The 20300-nt window shown below is 33.0% G+C and overlaps 1 protein-coding gene and 3 non-coding genes across 11 annotated transcripts in view; 3 read left to right on the top strand and 1 right to left on the bottom strand.

Moving 5' to 3' along the window:
- LOC126850836 (NAD kinase) overlaps positions 1 to 20300 on the bottom strand; it is a 21641-nt gene extending 1341 nt beyond the window's left edge. The window contains exons 1-8 of one of the 8 annotated variants that reach the window (XM_050594214.1): positions 20073 to 20300; positions 19110 to 19169; positions 6468 to 6551; positions 3384 to 3513; positions 2271 to 2396; positions 1798 to 1969; positions 1360 to 1712; positions 405 to 490 (exon numbers count right to left, since the gene is read on the bottom strand). In XM_050594214.1, coding sequence (XP_050450171.1) covers positions 405 to 490; positions 1360 to 1712; positions 1798 to 1969; positions 2271 to 2396; positions 3384 to 3513; positions 6468 to 6551; positions 19110 to 19169; positions 20073 to 20185 — 1124 coding nt within the window. In that variant the 5' untranslated portion in view covers positions 20186 to 20300. Of the gene's footprint in view, positions 1 to 404; positions 491 to 550; positions 634 to 1359; positions 1713 to 1797; positions 1970 to 2270; positions 2397 to 3383; positions 3514 to 4884; positions 4950 to 6467; positions 6552 to 7525; positions 9037 to 10714; positions 10875 to 12416; positions 13864 to 17386; positions 17474 to 19109; positions 19170 to 20072 lie in introns of those variants that run through there. The other 7 variants (XM_050594216.1, XM_050594220.1, XM_050594212.1 and 4 more) reach the window with 7 other exon arrangements.
- Trnag-ucc (transfer RNA glycine (anticodon UCC)) lies at positions 15664 to 15735 on the top strand. Its single transcript has one exon. It is a non-coding gene; the product is annotated as a tRNA-Gly (tRNA).
- On the top strand, positions 15984 to 16055 carry Trnag-ucc (transfer RNA glycine (anticodon UCC)). The gene has a single exon. It is a non-coding gene; the product is annotated as a tRNA-Gly (tRNA).
- On the top strand, positions 16385 to 16455 carry Trnag-ccc (transfer RNA glycine (anticodon CCC)). The gene has a single exon. It is a non-coding gene; the product is annotated as a tRNA-Gly (tRNA).

Raw genomic sequence — 20300 nt, 5'->3', positions numbered from 1 at the left:
TTGCAAATATAAATAATGAAACATAAAGTCACCATCACCTTGCAGCCAACGTCTCGCTCCGAAAAGTTGTTCTATTGTGAAATGTCTTAAGAGATGGACAAAGAGCAAAAGGAATATATTAAAATCCCGAAGAAAATGAATAAGCATAAAATAGATAGAAAACATAGAAAGAATTTGAATATATAATTCAGAAAAATGAAAATGAAAATTACATATAAATATGAAAGAAAATGAAAAAAGTACACTCTAATCAAAATGAAAATTTGCAAAAAAAAAAAATATTGTCACTTTATATAATATCGAGTGTTTGAAAAATATTAAACTCCATGAATAAATCGCGTAATGCGACGAGGCATACATAGAGAGAAAGGCGAAACGACGCTCTTTACAAAAGCAGGACAAACCTGTCACCGACACGCAGCTCTTGCTGGTTGCGACCGTCGAAGGAGACGTAGGCTGCACTTGCGCGGGCATTACTGTTTGCCTTTATCTGAAATAATTGTGGAAAACGCAAGCGATTAGACAGAGCTGTCGAGCGCCTCGGTTTTACCTGTCACCGTGGAACAGTTCCTGCCTATTTCTACCGTCGAAGGACACCCACGAGGAATTCCTGCTCTCGTGTGGAACTGAGATCTGCGGTGAAAAGTAAGATCGTCATGTTAACAGCGTCGCGATTTGTTAGGCTTGAAATAATGCACCAATTTTTTTTCACCTCCAACCAACTTTGTTGAAAAAAACTCGTCACGCTGCTTATTGAATTTTTTTCTATGGATTCCGTCATATTATCGTTCTAAAATCACTGATGCGTAAAGAGAAACTTATTTTAGCGTCTTTCGAAAAAATGCTTGCAAGCGTCAAAATTTAAAATCTTGATAAATTAATATATTTAATTATTTAGAAATTTATTCATCTTTCTTATAATCAAGGAAATAATTTTTTTTCTTTAATCATAGTTTCATGTAAGAAATTGGAAATAATTTCTGATAAATTCTGATATTTTAAAAACTTTTGAATGGAAATTTTGGGGCAGCGCACAGTCTGGGAATGTGGGTGACATTCATCTGAACCAGGTTTCCTTTTATGGGATATTGACATGGTCCATACATCTCAGTGCGCGGTAAAAAAAACTCTTATCGATTTACGCGAAAATGTTATATCGAGTGCTAATTAAATAATACCTGTTAAAAGTCTTAAAAGATACAAACAAAGTTTATGTCTAACTTTATAAACGTGAACTGAAAGGCATGTTAATTTCTGAATTATTCAGAAGTTTTAATTCAGCCATCACAATATCTGATGCAAACTAAATTAATGTGTCGATTGGCGCGCTTCTTGGCGTCGAAAAATTTAAAGAACTACCTTGAGCTCGACTCCGGCAGGTACGACGATCGGCCTGAAGGACAAAGAGTGAGGGCAGATCGGAGTAATCATGATGGCAGGAACTGAAGGATGAATCATGCTGGCTCCAGCGGCGACCGCATAGGCAGTTGATCCGGTTGGCGTGCTCACGATCAAGCCGTCACCCTGAACGCTCGTCACGTGTTTGCCGTCGATGAATAGATCAATGTTCGATAGGTAAGGTGAGGGTCCTCTATCCACCACAACTTCATTCAGTACCAGGAGATTAGTGGGTGGTTCGTTCGGTTGACCTTCTTCGTTCTTGCGCATGATGATGCATCTTAGACGACTCCTCAAGGTTAAAGCTGCATGACCTGAAAAACCGAGAAGCGAGAAGTTATAAGCTTGACTATAAACGAAAAACGACAAATAATCGAATAAATTGACACAATCTTTAACCTTCGAGAACGTTGGTTACTTGTTCCTGAAAATTTTCGAACTCGAAAGGGGTAAGGAAGCCTAAGGAACCAAGGTGAAATGCCATTACAGGTGGCACTGATTGCTGAAACAGCAGACTGGCATAAAGGAGTGTACCGTCACCTCCCAAGCAGACAATAAAGTCAATTCGATCCTAAAAACAAAAAATAATACGTCTCATTAACATAAAAGAAATAAATATTGATAAAAAAATAAATTGAAAAAAATAGAAATATTGATAAATTAGTGTAAATTTCATTGTTTATTGATAATTATTTATGGCATACAAAATCTCTTAGGTTGCTTAGATTTTTTTGTTGTACGATAAATAGATTGTATCAAATTCGACTCGTAAATATATAAGTAAATTTTTAGTTTTATTTTATTGATAAGAAATATCGTAAAAAATTATAACAAACGATAATTTGTAACTGTCAAACGGAGAAAATTATTACCTGCAATTCATCTGTGCCGTCTCTAAAGGTCTGTAATTTATCGCGAACACCTTGAAATCTGTGATCTCTGGCCAAGGCTGGATCTTCCAAAACAGATGCTTCCACAAAGACCACCATCCGCTTTTCCTGCATTACGGAAACGAAATTTTAGGACTCTAATCATTCAACACGAGCAAAGGTAGAGGTAAGTAACATATTATTGTATTTTTAATACTAGAGAAAATATAAGAATAATAATAGTTTACATGGGTTAAGGACGATTTCTCTTTTACTAATAGCCATATATTTGACGCTTATGTGCGTGACAAGCTAATGATGTACGTATATACATATACAGGGTGATCCTAGACTATCCGTACACCCCTTTTCTTTCAAAAACTAAGCATTTTAGAGAAAAACGTTTTAAACAAAAATTGTATGGTTTTGAGGGAAACATAAGATGATGTCATTGGTTTGACCCTGGATAGCATCGTTAAGATCAAGTCAAGAACACCTATAATTTCTTAAATGGAATTCCCTATCTTTTATTGCATATTCTTATAGCTTATGTCGAGAGCTTTCCAAAACACTATAATAAAGTATTTTTTCATTAAGAATTTTTTGAGTTATTTTGTATCTTAATCTGACAAATTTTAGTATAGAATATAAAATATCTCGAAAATTATTTAGTGTTTGATAATTGTATCGTAATACTTTTATGTATTACAGAATAATAAGATGAATCAAATGGTGTACAGAAAATAATTGTTTTTAAAAAAAAAGCATGCAATTATTTTCAATATATCTTTTTTATAACAATTATTTATTTTTTTTTACACCTAGAACCTGTATAGTTAATATATTACAAAATGCAACTGTCGTACATAAAAAAGACAATATATTTTTTTTAATGTGAATTAAATGCAAAACTAGACTAATATGAATTTAAGAAAAGACGTGGAAAAGATACGATTAGTAACGAGGACAATTTTTTATTTTCCATTTCATTTGCGAGTTAAGTTTTTGCAACGTTCCATTACGGAAAGTGGGCTGTCGACGTCAATCAAGTGCAAACAAGAGCTAATAAACTTCTTACGAGATAAAGTATATTGGAACAATTTTATTAATATTCACCTGTATCAGCCATGTGACCATTTGAACAAACGGTGGCAGGACTGACGAGTCGCGAATTTTCTTGATGACCAAAACGGTGAGCGGTGGTTTGTACCATGTCAACCTCTGGGAGGCTGGATCCTGAATGGTCCTGTATAAATATACAACCAAATTGTTACGATTATTTGCATATTTCATTCCAATTCTAAAAAAAAAAAAATATTTCTCTTTAATCATTTATCGCACTAAGCTGTTGCTAAACATGTGTTTTGTATCCCAGGATTTATATTTTATACAGAATATCGAATAAGAAGATACTCACCGCGAGTTTAAATAATGATAATATGATGATATAATATAATATGATTATATAATAATATGATATCTTAAACGTAAGCGAGACCAGGGGAAATAAATTTTAAATTCATATTCCCGATCAATTGCCATGTCTCTATCCTATGGGCTTCGTCTAATTATTCATTGGCCACCGTTACATCTTTTATAGTCGTCAAGAAACAATCGAAGCGAGGGACAAAGGTAACAACTTATGAAATGTAAAAAAGCTTGACCCGGCAATGACGTTACAAACGCTGTTTATGATTAATAGGTGATTATTATATTACATAGTAGTCTTTTATGTGTCGACTAAAAGACTAAATTCAGTGTTCCGTATAGAAAAAGTGATCGAGGAAAAAGTGATCGAGGAAAAAAAATCGACGAGACTGACGAATTGCGTAACTAATATTTTTTTTCTCAAAATATTCGTTTTCAAAAGTGACATTTAAAATGTATATTCAAGCATTCTAAAAACACGAATCGAATAATTTTTTGCATTTTGCAACCGGTTAATAGTTGATCAATTATTAATAAAATGAAAAAAATAAATCCGCACCAATTTATTAATTATCAGACGTAACGTTGTAATCAACATGTTGATTAACGTGACGAGAATCTTTTTTACCGCTCGACACAATTGAACGAATACGGGCTCGTGTTTGTTCGTGCACTGACACTTCACTGACTAACTTGTTATTCCTCATCTCGAATATCTCGAATATTTAGTCAAGAAAAATTACGATTACGAATCGGAGATGTCTACATTAATAAGCCGTTACAATTTAAAAGTATTTGCCAGATAATCTTAGAATATTCATGTGTCATAATTGACAATTTTGTCGGATGAACCGATGAACTTCCACGAAGATCATCAAAACAAATGCAAGTGGCTTTGATGATACTGAGAATATTTTATATGACATTTAAGCATCCTCTAGGAAAAAGGGAAAATGACAAATTTAATTTGAGAAATGTATAATGAATTCAGGGAATAAATATCTCAGATTTTGTAGAACAACTCATGTTAAGCACTTGTCATGTTGATCTGAAACTCTCGAACTTTAGTCGCGTCCGCTAAATTTAAGTAAACGAGAAATAACTCTCTCTGTAACCCGGATGAAAACGAAGTTAGGTGGCAATGTGTGAGCAAATTAAAAATTATCGTGCACGTTGATCAACCACTCACATCTTGATTCCAACCATGATAGCACCGGCTGAGCGACGCGAGCTTACTGACCACGCAACTAAACAAGACGGACATTATTTAAGCGTAAAGCAGCGCGCGCGCGCACGCGTGTACATCACGTGCACGCGCGGGAAATCGCATCACCAATGCTTACAATTCATTATTCTATATACATTATTCTATATACATTGAACGAATTTCCAGAATGGGGATCTTGTAATTTTTCCTTCGTCAGGGACAGAGAATCATGACAAATGAAAATTTTGATCGTTTAGCTTCTACGGAGAAATTTTTCACTTTTCCGCTTCTAGGGAAAAATTTGGCGCATTCTGTCTAGATGTCTTTGCATTATAATTATTAGTTAAATAAAACTATATTTTTTTTTCTGTCGCTTTAAAATTATTTTAAGCTGTATCTTTGTCATTGAATCATCGTGTTTATGATCTTTGGCGCGTACTAAACATTTACAAAATATCAAGATGTTAGTGTCGAGTTTCGAGTCGAGATGCATCAATATCTAAACGCGATATGTCGAATAAAAAATACCTAATAATTCTCAACTCCGGAAATGCAAAATTAATGCACATCCTAATGCAAGTATGCTGGACGCGAGAACTTTCTTATATAAAATTAAGCATATTTATGGGACAGAACGCATCGAACATTTTCTGTACAAATATACATTCTTTCAAATAAAAAAAAATTATGCATTTATGTCGTTTGTAATGTAACTATTGTTACAATATTTGATTTCAAAAATCTTCTTAGCATGCAAGTTACAAGTCAATTAATAGTGGATGCTCCAATTTTTTACACATATATAAAATTAGTACTGTAATAAAATTAGAACCATCCAAAAGAGATAACTTAAATAAATATTTAAAATTAGGCTAATGTGCCATAAAAAATTAAATGATGTAATAAAGAAAAAAAGATGGCAATATAATAATTAAATGAAAAAAATACAAAGGTACGTAAATATTTTTTTAGAGATTGTAAGAAATAATCTTAACGATTATAATGCATTTTAAATACCGTCTTGGCGTGCGCCTGGTCGCGCTTAGTCATCGTTTCTTGCAGAAAGAAATGCAAATGAACTTACGGTTGACCGTTTCTAGTATATTCGACATTTGTTATATAAACGACGCGATTAGCATTTTAATTTGATTTGTTTGGTAATGAAGATAATTTAGAACTTTTCCCACCAAAGTAAGCAAATATCGTTCGAGCAGTTTATTTAAGTGCAAGTTATTTAAGCAGCTTTTTTTATCAAAAATTTATCAGCATTAATTGACTATTATAATTTGTCTAACTATTTTTAATCAATCTATGATTATTTGCAAATATCATAAGTTTGATCAACGGTGAGACGCGATAATTGAATATTATTCCGTAATTTAATTATTGATACTGACGTAGAGAATAAAAGTATTCAATGCAAATTTTCAAATAAAAAATGCACGCATAATAATAAAATGTATTCGATCGAAAATAAAATGGTGGAAAACTTTTCGATGAAATAATAATTATTCACGTCTTTAAATTTGTCTCGAGTAAAAAAAATTACAATTACAATTACTTACATAACCATTGCGGAATTCTTCATGATACGCCCACATGGCCCGAATGTTTGAACGGGACTGGGTGCGTTTAGGCTTCTCGTTCTTCTGTAAAATCAAAAAAAAAAACACAAACAAGTGTATTAGATAGAGAAATGTCATCGGATTCGCTATATAATCTCTACTAGTTTCATCGAGTGAAGGTACCGGAAAAAAAACACAAGTTTATTCAACTCAAGACTCTGACCTTCGTATGATCCCTTCTTTTATATATATATATATATATATATATATATATATATATATATTTCTTTCTCATCTATTCTTTGGTGAATGGAAAAATTATCGAAGCTTGCTCACATCGGAAAATAACTCCTTTTTTTGCATTAATATATTTTGAATAAAGTTATATAGAGAGAAATGAAAATAAAAAAAACTAAAAAGCTTGGAGTTTTTTAACGATTATATTGCCTTCTACCTTTTAATTTTAAAATGATGCACTGTCAAGTACATGCACATTATGATTATTGCATATAATGATCATAAAAATTAATATTTATATGCGATCAGCTGTGCACGTGCTCTGCGTATTGCTCATGACAACGTTGACTCGAGATAATTATTATTTTGTAGTAATTATTGTTATCATTATATGAATAAGCTGCAATTACAATGCATTACAGTGCACTAGATAATTTTTTTCTCGACTCTTTATCGTGTTGCAGCAACTTAAGTCGCATTAATTTGACTTTCCATCCAAAAGTCGCATGACTTTTTTTACAGAAATTATGTTGGACGTGATGAGGAAAATACATATTAAAAATTTCTTCAGTCGCAACTTAATTCCACAATCTTTGCATTGTAAATGAGTGTAATCGACGTCAATGCAAAAGTTACAACTTGACATAAGACTGTGTATGTATACACACACATACTATATTATCTTAGATATAATTTGTACAAATGCAACTCGTCGGGTTTAAAAATTTCTTATAGCGCGGCAGTGAATTATGAATTACTAATCGCATCGAAATTGCTTTCTTATCGCTCGTGACAGAAAAGAATTATTGGGAATGATCTACCTGAGTACGCGATTTCGTAGATTACTCTCCATCGACGAATCGTTCGATCCATCGTCTTGCGGCTCGACGACATCGCAAACGAAATCGTATTGTGCTGTGACGTCACTGTCATGCGAGAATGAGATCTGATCCGTCATCTTATCATTAGATGATAAAAAACTTCTTTACAAGAGCAAAAGGCAACAGTGTGCGCGAAATATTTTAAGACATTTATGATGAAATTGTCAGGAATTTATTGATATGATTAATTGGTTTATCGCCACCGATAAAAAATGCAAAATAAAATTTGATAAAATGTCGAGAATCATCATGAGTAGCTAAATCCTAATTCTGATATCTTCGAGTGTTACTAAAATGTAAGACACGTGCGAGTATCGTGTGCTACAATCGCGTTAGATTGTGCTGCATGTTTTCGATGCGAGTGTTGCCAAAATCGTTTATTTTAAGATTCACGCACGCGATCTTACAAGAAGAAAACACGGTTGCTAAAATTAATAGCAATCCGATTTTTAAATAGCGGAATAAATTCGTCTTGCTACTCATCAAAATTTACGATGCGACACATTTAAAGGAGTGCAGCGAGTATAAAAAAGTCGAGTCATTACGTTTTCGATACAATTTGTTCCGCTATGCTTAATTAAGGGATCAGGACAATTACTCGATACATTTCTCTTATTTAAAACTTTCTTTCGTTTATTCGACCAGTTGAAAATTGCTAAGCAGACGACTCTCTTGGAACGTGCTGTAATTTCACGGTTACAAAGTGCGCGACTTTCACAAAACGCGATTGTGCGATTGGATTTCTAAACTCGTTCTTAATCATTTCGGAGTGAGTGCCTCCTAAATTCTAAGGATCTTGATCTCGTTCTCCGAGGTGATGGCACTCTGTGGCGTCCTTCGCTCATCGAAAGTACGCTGGAGGACAAACTTTCCTTTTCTCGAAGGTATCCATCGTAGAGACACAGATTTTACAATACACAGATTTTATTTTATTTTCTCGCTCAATCATCGTCTATCGTATCTCGAGCGAAGAAGAAAATTTTCGCGACGCTCATGTAACGCAGTTACATGTTAATTAAAATAAAATCTATGACATCATAGTTAAATGCGGCGGAGCTCGCGTCAAGGATAGAGAAGCATTTGCATAAAAAGATTTTTCCGACTCTGTCCCACTGATATTCACAACCTCAAACGTCGTTGGAAACTTTTTTCATCGAAGCCGCTGTGACGTTCGCCGGACGGTGATCTGTCCTTTCGACTTAATTTCTCGACATCCAAACAAATTACTCTCGCGAATGTCATTTCTCGTGTCACTGCACTAGAGAGAAACAAATAGAGTCACCGGACACCACTGATATTGAAATATTGAACGCGCGATAGGAAAAATTTTGAAAGGTCAACTCGTGAATATGAATTGCTTTCTTTTTTTCTTAACTCTTAACGTCACTAACGAACACAGCGTGAAAGAGAGAGCGACCGAGTGGCGAGATGGCCGCGCGCGAAATGAGTCTCTCTCGCCCGAGTCGCCCACAGTCGTGGGATCATTCCCTATCTCTAGCGGTCGGTAATAATTGCGATTCGTGTCGATGCTGCAGGTAGTAACCTTCCCAAGGGGAAGACGTGCCGAGATTCATTCTAGTCTAGCTAATGCCACGAGGCGAATTAAATTGGTATATTTTTGTCGTTCGCGTATACCTCCTCGACGTTAGCGGTCTTTCCGCTCGAGGCGCACATGCTGACGTAACAACGCTTTCTTCGTGTGAAGAAAGCGATTTTTGCACAGTTACGAGAGCGAGTGCGACGTCATCCTTGAAAGTAGAGTCGAGTAATTACGCTATAAGAATAAATGTCACCAGTGTTTTGCAGATAATATTAAAATCATTTTAGATAAAGATAAAATAAGACATATAATTTTATCTTATCATTTTTATCTTAGATAAGATAAAAATGATTTATTTCAAGTTTATCTAGATAAAATAATAAAGCTTTTTATTTAGATAATACGAGGATGACATTGATTTAAAAAAAAAATTAAGGAAAAATATCAAAATGATTATTTAGATAACTTTATTTAGATTAAATCATCTAAATGATTATCTAGATAACTTCATCTAGATGACAGCAAAATGTCACATCATAAAACTCAATTGATATAATTATTTAGTTGTTGATGAAAATTATATAAATATATCTCTATAAAATTACATGATATCTAATTCAAATATTTCTAGATGTTTTAGAGTCTATTCGATCTTGCGGCGTTTTTCCCTGAGTACTTTTTCTCCAATTCTATTTAATAAATAAAAGGAGAAAGAATTTTTTGAATCAATCATGACTGACGCAGTTGTCAATATCATTAAAATTTTTAATATAATATTTTATTCAGCATGCATATTTATATGTTTTGACGTATCTATTGACGTATACTCATTACATTTATTATATTCATGTATGCATAACTGGTTTAAGTAATATCAGTCACGCTTCTTGGTTCTTCTTATAAGCGATAAAAACATTTTTATATAAAACAATCATAATAATGAATACAATGAATAAAATAAATATAATAAACACGTGTCGGGTAAAATATTAAACATTCATATGACGCTGTCGTAATAGTTACGTCGATTGGATGGGGAAACGGGGACTCGGGGTATGTATAACGAGGGGATCCGCCGCCGAACAAGACAAAGATCTTGACGAATAGAGATCCGGCAAGATGACGTGTTTGGCTGCAACCGCCAGCCGAGAGTACGGTGAGAACGCACGCACTCGTTTCTGTAATCGATTGCATCGAGCGCGAATTCCTGAAATTCCGATGGACAGAGCGAAGGAGGCTTCATGCGCGCGCGCAAGCCCGTCGAGCTCAAAAGCCGGATCGGGATGGAATGTGTGCGGCGAAAGGTTCTCGAACGCGTTCTCTCGAAGGAAGGAGCAACAAAAAGTGCTCCATTTGCAGCGATTCAAACGGGCGTATACGCGGGCATTCGGATGCACGTGCAGTTAAATGTCAATTAACGTGATCTCTCTTTCTCGCGATGACGTAGTGTTCCTCCTTTCAAAATAAAAAAAAAAATAAATAAATAAATAAGAAAGAAGGTCAATAGTTTCCGATATGTTGAAGAGAAGAATGGAGTACGTTCCCAAAGTAGAATACGAGTTATAATAACGAAGAAAATTGTTCGATACCTCAATTCGTCCTCGTCCATTCAGCGACTGACACACGATAAATCTTTCGAGAAGCGAAAGTGGAAGAGAAGACGATGCTCGCGCGATAATTAGAGTGATGCGGCACCGACACGATTAAGGCACGCTTAGGCACTGACGCACCACAAGGAGAAACGTGTTGGATATGGACGACGTTGAACGCCGGCCGGCGTCGTGACGCCCAGCACGACGCACGCAGGCGCGGACACTAATCAATTCCAAGCACGCAACCTATTTGTTTTGATTCGAGAGAACCATTCAACTCCCTCATATGCAACTTTCGTCTTGGCTTCTTGATAAATCGAGAAATACGATCGAGAGAAAAATCCGGTCGAATAAATTTCATTTGCGGAAAATATCGAAGTATTTTGAGAAAAAAGTTTCAAAGTTATATTATCAACTTTTCATCGCATTTAATATTTAATTTTTAAATTTATTTTTAATGCACATTTTTTTACACCTTATATAATGATGTTTTATTATTTAAAAATCAAAAAACAATTAACAATATTTTTTGGGCCATTTAAATTAGATTAAATTTTCATTATAGATTCATCATTTAGATAACTATATTAGAGAATAAATTAATAAATTTATTTTTAATAAATAATAAAATTTATTAAACTAAATTTATTTTAAAGAAATAAATAAATCAATTATAAATAAATAAATTAATTAATTTTATAAGCGATTTTCTTGATGTTTCTCAGAATCCAATATTCAAGATGATAATAATATCACGGCAAAAGTGTTGGGCAAGCTACGTGTGTTGTGTTTCGTATTACATTATGAGTTGAAATCAAATTACGCGATTTCAATATAATTGCGAAATTAAACGGCCAGTGATTTCATGTTAGCAAAGGTGTGTTCGATCGATATCCCGTACTTAATAACAATTTTGCAATAATCGATGCAATAACATCGCCAATTAATGCAATTATTTACAAATAATGTTATATTAGAAGTAACACTGTTATTTGTTGAATCCTTAGGTCCATCAATTACGTACGTTTTTTGCAAAAGTTTGAATAAAGTTTCGATATATTACATGTTAAAATAAAAAAATTAGATTTTATAATCAACGATAGAAGATCTTTCGGAGTCGAATTCGAGCCTCTTGGATGAGAGCCAGGTAAGAAGATATTTTCACTGTAACATTTTAAACTTTAGCAACTGAAGAGCCAAAAGTAAATCAAATTCCAGAGTAAAAATATATATACAATAATTGTTCCCCAGATATAATTTTAATTTTTAAGCCGATTGAAAGTGCACAATTTAAACTCTAAATTCTAATTATCAAACTAATTGTGTTTTATTTGATCTCGTAAGCTCTTTAACGGCAACTTTACTCAAATTGCAACACGATTATATATCAGCACTAAAATGATATTAGAATTTATCTTGTGTTTATCTTAGAATTAATTAATCATTCGTTACATGAGCCTACATATTCGAATAATAATCAAAATTGTACTATAATATAAAATAAAAAATCTAATACTAGCGATAAAAATAATAAATTGCACTCTATTTATATTTAGAATGTCTGAGTAGAAAAAAAAATATCGCTAAAATTCTATGTGAAAAAATGTCTAAAATAGATTAAAAAGGGGGATTAAATCGGATTTGTTTATTGATGTTCTTCGCTGTTTTTTTCCGTAATTTCTCATGAATTTTTACTCACGGCCAAGTACCGGATCGTTTCCGCCTGCGTGTTTCCGGTTCTTCATTATGACCTGCCAGGAAGAGTTCTTCTCCGCTACCATTCTCGTTCCTGGCGATGGTGTCTTTGCATCCAGCCAAGCATCTCCAGTCGAGCAGCTCGCTCACGCTTCGTCTGCGTGGCTTTTCCTTCACCATTTCCATAATCCGAAAAACATTTCCTTTAACTTTTCCGATTCTCCCAGCTCGTTTCTCCGATTAGTCCAAATCCACTTTCGATTCTACTTCCGTAGGACGATCGCTTCAAAGTTATAGCTCCTCGACGCTTTCGCATAAGTCAGCATTTTTAATTTCTTTCAAACACAATCTGAAGTCGTTGCTTCGGCTGTCGCGATTAATTTCGAGCACACATTGATTGATTTCAATAACGATCAATTGTTGACGCCGATTCTCTATTGCAGTTCCTGCGCGCTACTTTCGAACTGTGCGCTTTCTTTCTTTCGCAATACCAATTGCTCTTGACATCTGAGAATTTCCTTTCTTGATGCTTGAACTCGCGATTTGTACGTGAGGTAAATCTATCCGTCTAAGCGTAATTCTTGGTAACGTCCACGGTGTCGCGTTTATTTCATTCCATGAACGAGATGCAAATGATATGTTCAAGGATATAACTGCTTGTGATACTTTATGCACACATCACACAGGTAAGTGGACTTTAGTGTAATGATGATTTTAGATTTAATAGAAATAATGATATAATCGATAATGATCGCCTTGGACTTTTGTCCTCCACCAATAAAATTGCGTATCAAAACGACTTTCGAAAGAATGTTTCACGGGCTTCGTCGTATATGTACTTGTTTCGTATTAACATGTGTGTTTGCGACCTACTTGCACAAGAGGGGAATTTCACTTGCTGATGAACGAAGCAAACGATAATGGGTACCACTGCTCGTAATCGTCACGTTTGATTTTTTTTTTTTTTTTATCTTATCTGTTTAGTATTGGATATGCTGGCAACTTTTGCAACTTGGCAGCTCAATAACAAATTGCTTTCAGTTCGTAATATTTATTTGTAGTCATTTTGCAGATTTGCAGTTAATATAAAGTGTGTAAACGGCATGTATTTATAAAGATAATCTTCATCGATGTTTTGGAGTACACATGTCAATATATAATATACAATATCATATGCAAAATTTATACTTTAGTTTTTTAATAATAAAATATTTTTCTAATAATAATTGGCAGCACTGTATTTTCAACGACAAAATTTTATTCTCGAAGATTTAAGGTTTCCTTATTTTCTGCAGACTTTGAAATGTATCATATGTTTACACAAATCTTAAGATCTCTCTTTGACAATTTTTCATGTTGAAGAGGAAAAGAATCTAATGTATTATTCATTAATGGGAACAATGAAATTGAGGTCTTTAAGTTGGCACAAACAACACGCAACGACCGCGATCGACGACCGCTGAAGGTTCACTGAGGAACGATTTTACTAGCTGTAGCCAGGCAGTTAGGGCTTTCTAACGCGCGCCTTTTTCCCCACCACTTCGTGCCCCCGTTATCGTCACGCTCGTGATACTGAAAAATACGTGGAAGGGTCGAGAGTTCGAACGATTCGCGATACATTGCAAGTTCAACTTAACTGCACACATCGCAATCAAAGATAATAATATAATGTGGAATAATATATATATACTCATAATATCCTTAAAATTTAAGAATATTAAATTTATTTATTATTTATTTATTTATTGTTATTATATTCAAAGAGAAGAAAAGAGGAAGAGAGATTTTGCATTTATTATATTTTTTATCTTACAATTAGAAATTATATGTGTTTTATCATTTTTATCTACTATATATTATCTATAAATTATATATTATCTCTTTTAATTATTTATAAATTAAATTTGTTATATAATCGGGAAGGGTTCCGTAAAATTATCTTGTAAGAAAACATACTTTTTTTTCTTTTCTGCTATTATCTTTAATGAATTATGATGCTATCCATCCTTGGCAAAGTAAAGATTACCGCTCGAGACCTTATAATAGTAGCCGGAAATCTTTACCCACAATACTTATACTTCCGGTCAATGAAAACAATAATGATCTTAAAATAAATGCATCATGAATTCAGTAAATAAAATTTCCATTTTAGATTAATAAAAAAAGTGCTCTTATTATTAAACTAATAAAATTTTTTTTATTTACTTCAAAAGAGAAGAATAAATAAAATATTTGGTCTAATATTAAAGAAATGGAGAGAATACTCTTTCTTTCCCTGTTTTATTTTTTTACTGACAAGTATACTTCCTCAGTTATCGAGACTATGCCATATGTTCAACAGAAATGGTTGAAGCGCGCATGACAATATTGAATAATTTATAATGTTACACATGCTTGGTTCAACCAATGCGAGTTTTTACGTCACATATGAGAACTGTAGAACAACTCACAATTGTTTCTATTTTCGCTCGTACTAATTCAATTCTTTCATAAAACTCTTTCTAGAATAAAATTCTCAAGAATTGTCATTTATCTTAATGTCTTTTTCTTTCTAGTAGAAGTATCTCCAGTACTAAAATTTTATAAACTATTGCAATTAAGCGACATTAAGACAATTTATAGCAAATGCGTATATAAGTTTATCTTCTCCAATGTTCATAATAATAATCGTTAAGAAGTTTACTTTCTGTCCTATATATCTTATTTATAATTTATTATATTAGAATGCCCGATACGCACATTACTCGATTTTTCAGAACGAAAATCAAATATTAAATTTTTTTAAAGTAAAACTGATATAGCATATTTTTTTGTTCCAAAAATTTTTTTATTTTTCTTTTACAATAATTTTAAGCATTAATATATATATATATATATATATATATATATATATATATATATATGATATGCAAAGAAAAACGTTATTATTTTACTATTATTATTTTATTACATTAGAAAATTTTTAGGTTTTTATATATATGTATATATATATATATATATATATATATATATATATTTTTTTTTTTTCTCTCTTACAATAAACTCTCTTTGCCAAATAGATGCGAAATGAATCATCAATTTGTTGCAAACATTAATAAATGATTAAATCACGTTGTTAATAAATTATTTTTAGTTGTATTTAAAAAAATAAAATATTTTTCTTTTAAAATAAAAATTTATCAACAAATCATAATTTTAAATTATGTCGAAGTGAACATTCACCTTTGCTACTAATGTGTTATACACCATGTGCGATGGTGGTGTAATGGTCAGCATAGTTGCCTTCCAAGCAGTTGATCCGGGTTCGATTCCCGGCCATCGCACAATATTATTTTTTGAATTTTTTGTTTTAATTTTTGATATATTATTTAAATTAAGATATTCTCATCAATGAATATACGTAACAGTCTAAAAGTGACAGATTTTTTTTGTTTCGTTTATTTTTATTTTTATTTACAAAAATAAAAAAATATTTTTCTTCTAAAAGTAGAAAATAATTGTCGATGAATATCGTAATTATTAATTATTTTAAGAATCTTCTCCTTTGCTACTAACGTCTAGTTTACCAGGTGCGATGGTGGTGTAATGGTCAGCATAGTTGCCTTCCAAGCAGTTGATCCGGGTTCGATTCCCGGCCATCGCACAGGTTTATTTTTTGAATTTTTTATTACAACTTAATATATTTAAATTAAGATAGTCTCATCAATAAATTGACGTATGTCAACAGTCTAAATTTGATAGACTTTTTTCTCGTTTTATTATAATGTCAATGTTTTAATCAGAGCTTTTTTTATTAATCGAGATACGAGAAGAAAAAACAAGAATTTACAAGCTGCGTTATTTTAATTTCACATGTATGTTTGCATAGCATTAATAGATTTAATTAGTTAATAAAATAAATATATGTTGAATATTATATTCCTAGAGTACGATCTTCTCATATACTTGAAAGGAAACGCCAAAGTAACAAGAGCACTGCTGGTGTAGTGGCATCATGCAAGATTCCCATTCTTGCGACCCGGGTTCGATTCCCGGGCAGTGCAGTTTTTTTTTTGTTTCCGTCAGATTCCATGCATGTGGAATTAAAGAAAAATCGATATCGAAAGATAAAATATTTTTTTCGTTAATAAAAGACACTGTTTTATTTTTTTACTGTTTTTGTCCCCATGATTGCTATTTGGATAATGATATGACACATTAAATCATTATTAGTTTTACTATGGAATTTTTTCGACGAAATTAATAAAACAAGATTCTCCTTTCATATGTTAATGATAATTTTATCGTATCAATTATATGGCGACTTATTCATTTATTGAAGTTACTATCCATTAGCAATGAATCGATGATCTCATTTTGTACCTATTTGCCAAAGAGATTGTAACTAACGAGTTTATGAAGTTTCCTAGATATAAGAGAATATAAGAGAAAATGAAAGCATCAGCTATTAGTTTAAGTTTCTACAGCGAGGCAAAATAAATTGCAGAATTATTTTAAAATTAATCGATCTCATTGATAAAGATCCGAAATGGGCCTGTCTAAATTAATGTAATACTTATGTTCCAACACAATATAACTTGTTTAAGCCCCAATTATTGCGTTCTAATTGAGCTTTATTATTTATTAATTGATTTTATTATTTGAGTCTTTTTAATTTTTGTTTGAATATTTTATTTTAAAATATTAATAAATTTTATAAATTTTATTTTAAAATAATAATAATAAAATATTTTATTTTAAGATACGTCGATATTATCTACAGATAACTAACAAAACAAACATACGTAAAATTCCATTCCAGTAGATATTTATCAAACGAGCCGTTCGATTGCAGTTTCCGCCTTATACGTCGCAAACATAATTTCTGGGTGTCGAAAATAAACGTACGACACATAATGTAAGATACAGACACGCGACCATGCATATCAAAAGTATATGATAAGTTGCGGGTCACGTTTATCATGAATACTGTACCTGACAGCGGAATGGATAAGGGAGTTTCTCGTGCGCGTAGCCACTTGGAAAAGAATACTTCTACTACGTAGCATCGCTATATACTTGGCACTACTATACTGACGAGAGCCAACAATTTCATTCTTCGACGAACACGGTGTATCGAGTTGAAGGAGAAGGAAAGAAGATAAAAAATTCTCACGATAAGGCGAACCTCCCTGATAACCCAGTCACATCGACAAGAACAGACGGATCGCGTGCCGGCTGCTTGTGTCAAGTGTCGCGTGATTGGCCAATGATATTGATATTAATTTGCCAAAAATACAGCTGGCTATATAGATAAAGTTTGGTTGCCCATACGCATGTGGCATACATCTTTTACTCCTCGATAATGTATGTTGTATGAGCTCGGGAATGAAAGGTGTAAAGGAATCTGTAATGGAACGAAGACGCGCGAGTCATGTGCGGTCGATTGTGTACGATTAATGCGTATTGCACTTGCAAAACAACGTGACTATTATCGCCGAGATAAACACACACCTAAGTATTGGAATAATGTCATACATTACATTCGCAAAACGAATATGTGATACAGTTTTAATTTCGTCTCACTGTGCACATTGATATGCGTCATTGTGCAATGTTGACATGTTGCTGCTGTTTTGCAGACAATATAATATTCGTCGTTTTAAAATCTAATTATAATATAAGATAGCATAATATTAGCGATTCTTTTTTCTTTTGATCAACGATTAATTAAAGTGCTTAATTATATACCTGTCATTCCAAGACAAAGGATAGAACAATTGTGCACCTTTGGTAAAATTTCGCGGAGAAACTAATTGGTTTGCATCAAGCTAATAAGTGCAAAATCATAATCATTTAACCGCAAGAAATAAATCATCAGCAAAATTATTTTAAATTTTCTTGCTTCTAGAAAAAAAATTCGTTTCTGTTATTATATGATATATTTTTGTTGTCACGATGATGTTTTTTGTCACATTTATCACATTTATTTTTACATATGGATGATCGAGCGAGCACAAAAATATTTTTATGATTAAAAATACTACATAAAGTGCCAAATGCAGCATGAAACATATTTTTACACTACATCGAGACAAAACAAGTGTACTGTGAATAAATTGTAGCGTGAATAAATTGTGCATTATTGTGCAAATTATTCAGAAAGCATAAGGTCTCAAAGTTTGTCTACGTTCAATAGTTTCACATACAGACATCAAAGTACATATAAGAAGAAATGGCAATGAGAATACATTTATAATATATATACAAATTTCTGACTAGGCCCTCTCTCTCTTTTCAAAATTTCCAAAAGAGTCTTTTGCCATTAAAAATTATGCATAGCGCGGAATAAAAAATAAGATCCAAGAAATTAATAACTTTAAGAAAAAATTAAAAAAAAATCACTATCAATCTCGATAACTTCTAGAAATAATTTTCAAATGACAAACAATCCTGAATTATTTTTGTAAGCATTTAAAATGTTAAAAAAAATGAATCTGCGTTACGTGACAGATTGTTCAAATGATTGATGACATACTACTACAAAAAGCAATCACGACACATATTATATATTCTACAGGGATACCACTATAGTGACTATACAAACAAAACACTACGGTCAATTCAAGGTATAAAGAAAAAAAACATTTTCATGCAAGTTTTACCAGTTGGCGCTAGCTACAATCACACTCAACAGAGCTTTAAAGAACTGTATTACCTTCGCGTATTATATTCCACCGTCTCGTCTTGATCGACCGTTAACTCGGACTGCACGTTGCTTCAAGAGAAAAATAAAATTGTTATAAAATTTTCACTGATAACAATTTCAAAATAATCACATTAACGTTCGACAAGATTACGCGTTAATAACAATATCGTATGACTATAAATTATCGAATTCCGTCTTCGGTTAGATGTCTCCTACTCGCTCGGTCCGGTGATCAGCATATATACATAGCTTCAAAAGGAAACATATTGTTAGACGCGACTGTATCAAGATCCGTTCATGACCCTGACACAGATCTCTATATTTTTTTTTTTTGATAGTATCGAATATACATGGTTGTTTGTGCAATCATCTTGAACCAATTCCGTTCTAATCGAAAATCTTGCTTTCAAAAAGATGCTGAAAATTTCAATATTTGAGCCATAATAATAGACAGATATCTAATATTGAACTTGAATCAATAATAAGACAGCTGATACGCTGATCATCGTACTCTCGTCTCTGATCATCGATATCTAATAATGCGTTACAGGAGTTTATAACGAATACGATTAATTCTTAATATTGATTAGAAAAAGCTGTGTTTTATTCTTTTTTCTATATGCATCTATAAAATCATTCCATTTTGTCGTGAATGTATGTTCTAATTGTTCTAATTAAGGCGGAAATTTTCGACTTTGGGCGTGCCTCAAACTTTGCTGGAAAAATGTTTGAGATACAGAAGTTCGCCACAAATTTCTGCAAACGTCGCATAAATCGCTCTCGCGGAGGTAAATCGAAGTATATGCGATTGTAGACAAACTTCGCGTCGTCAATTTTTTAAATTATAAAAATAACCTTCAAGTATAAAAAATTACTCCAAAATAAGTGAAATGTACATAACGGGAAAAGAAATTATCGTAAATAATATTTTGGGACGGTGTTCGGGAAGGGTGATCCGAGGATGATTCTTACCGGAAGGTTTGCTGCTTGTCGTGCATACGAGACACGGCGGTTTTCGCGGGCGCGTTTTGGCACAGTTCCGCGTCGACCATCGCCTTGGCCAGCTGAAGACTTTTCTCGTCCATCTCCTCTTTCCTTGTTCACTGACGGTCGTCGTGATATAAAGGTGCACGATGTGTTTTGCGACGCACGCTCGGTAATACTCGCGAACCACACCGAGAGATGTCTCGTCGCGTACTG

This window comes from Cataglyphis hispanica, chromosome 7 (genome assembly GCF_021464435.1).
Source record: "Cataglyphis hispanica isolate Lineage 1 chromosome 7, ULB_Chis1_1.0, whole genome shotgun sequence".
In the NCBI taxonomy this organism is placed as follows: domain Eukaryota; kingdom Metazoa; phylum Arthropoda; class Insecta; order Hymenoptera; family Formicidae; genus Cataglyphis; species Cataglyphis hispanica.
The sequence above is the reverse complement of the archived record's forward strand: the minus strand, read 5'-3'. Positions and strand labels throughout refer to the sequence as shown.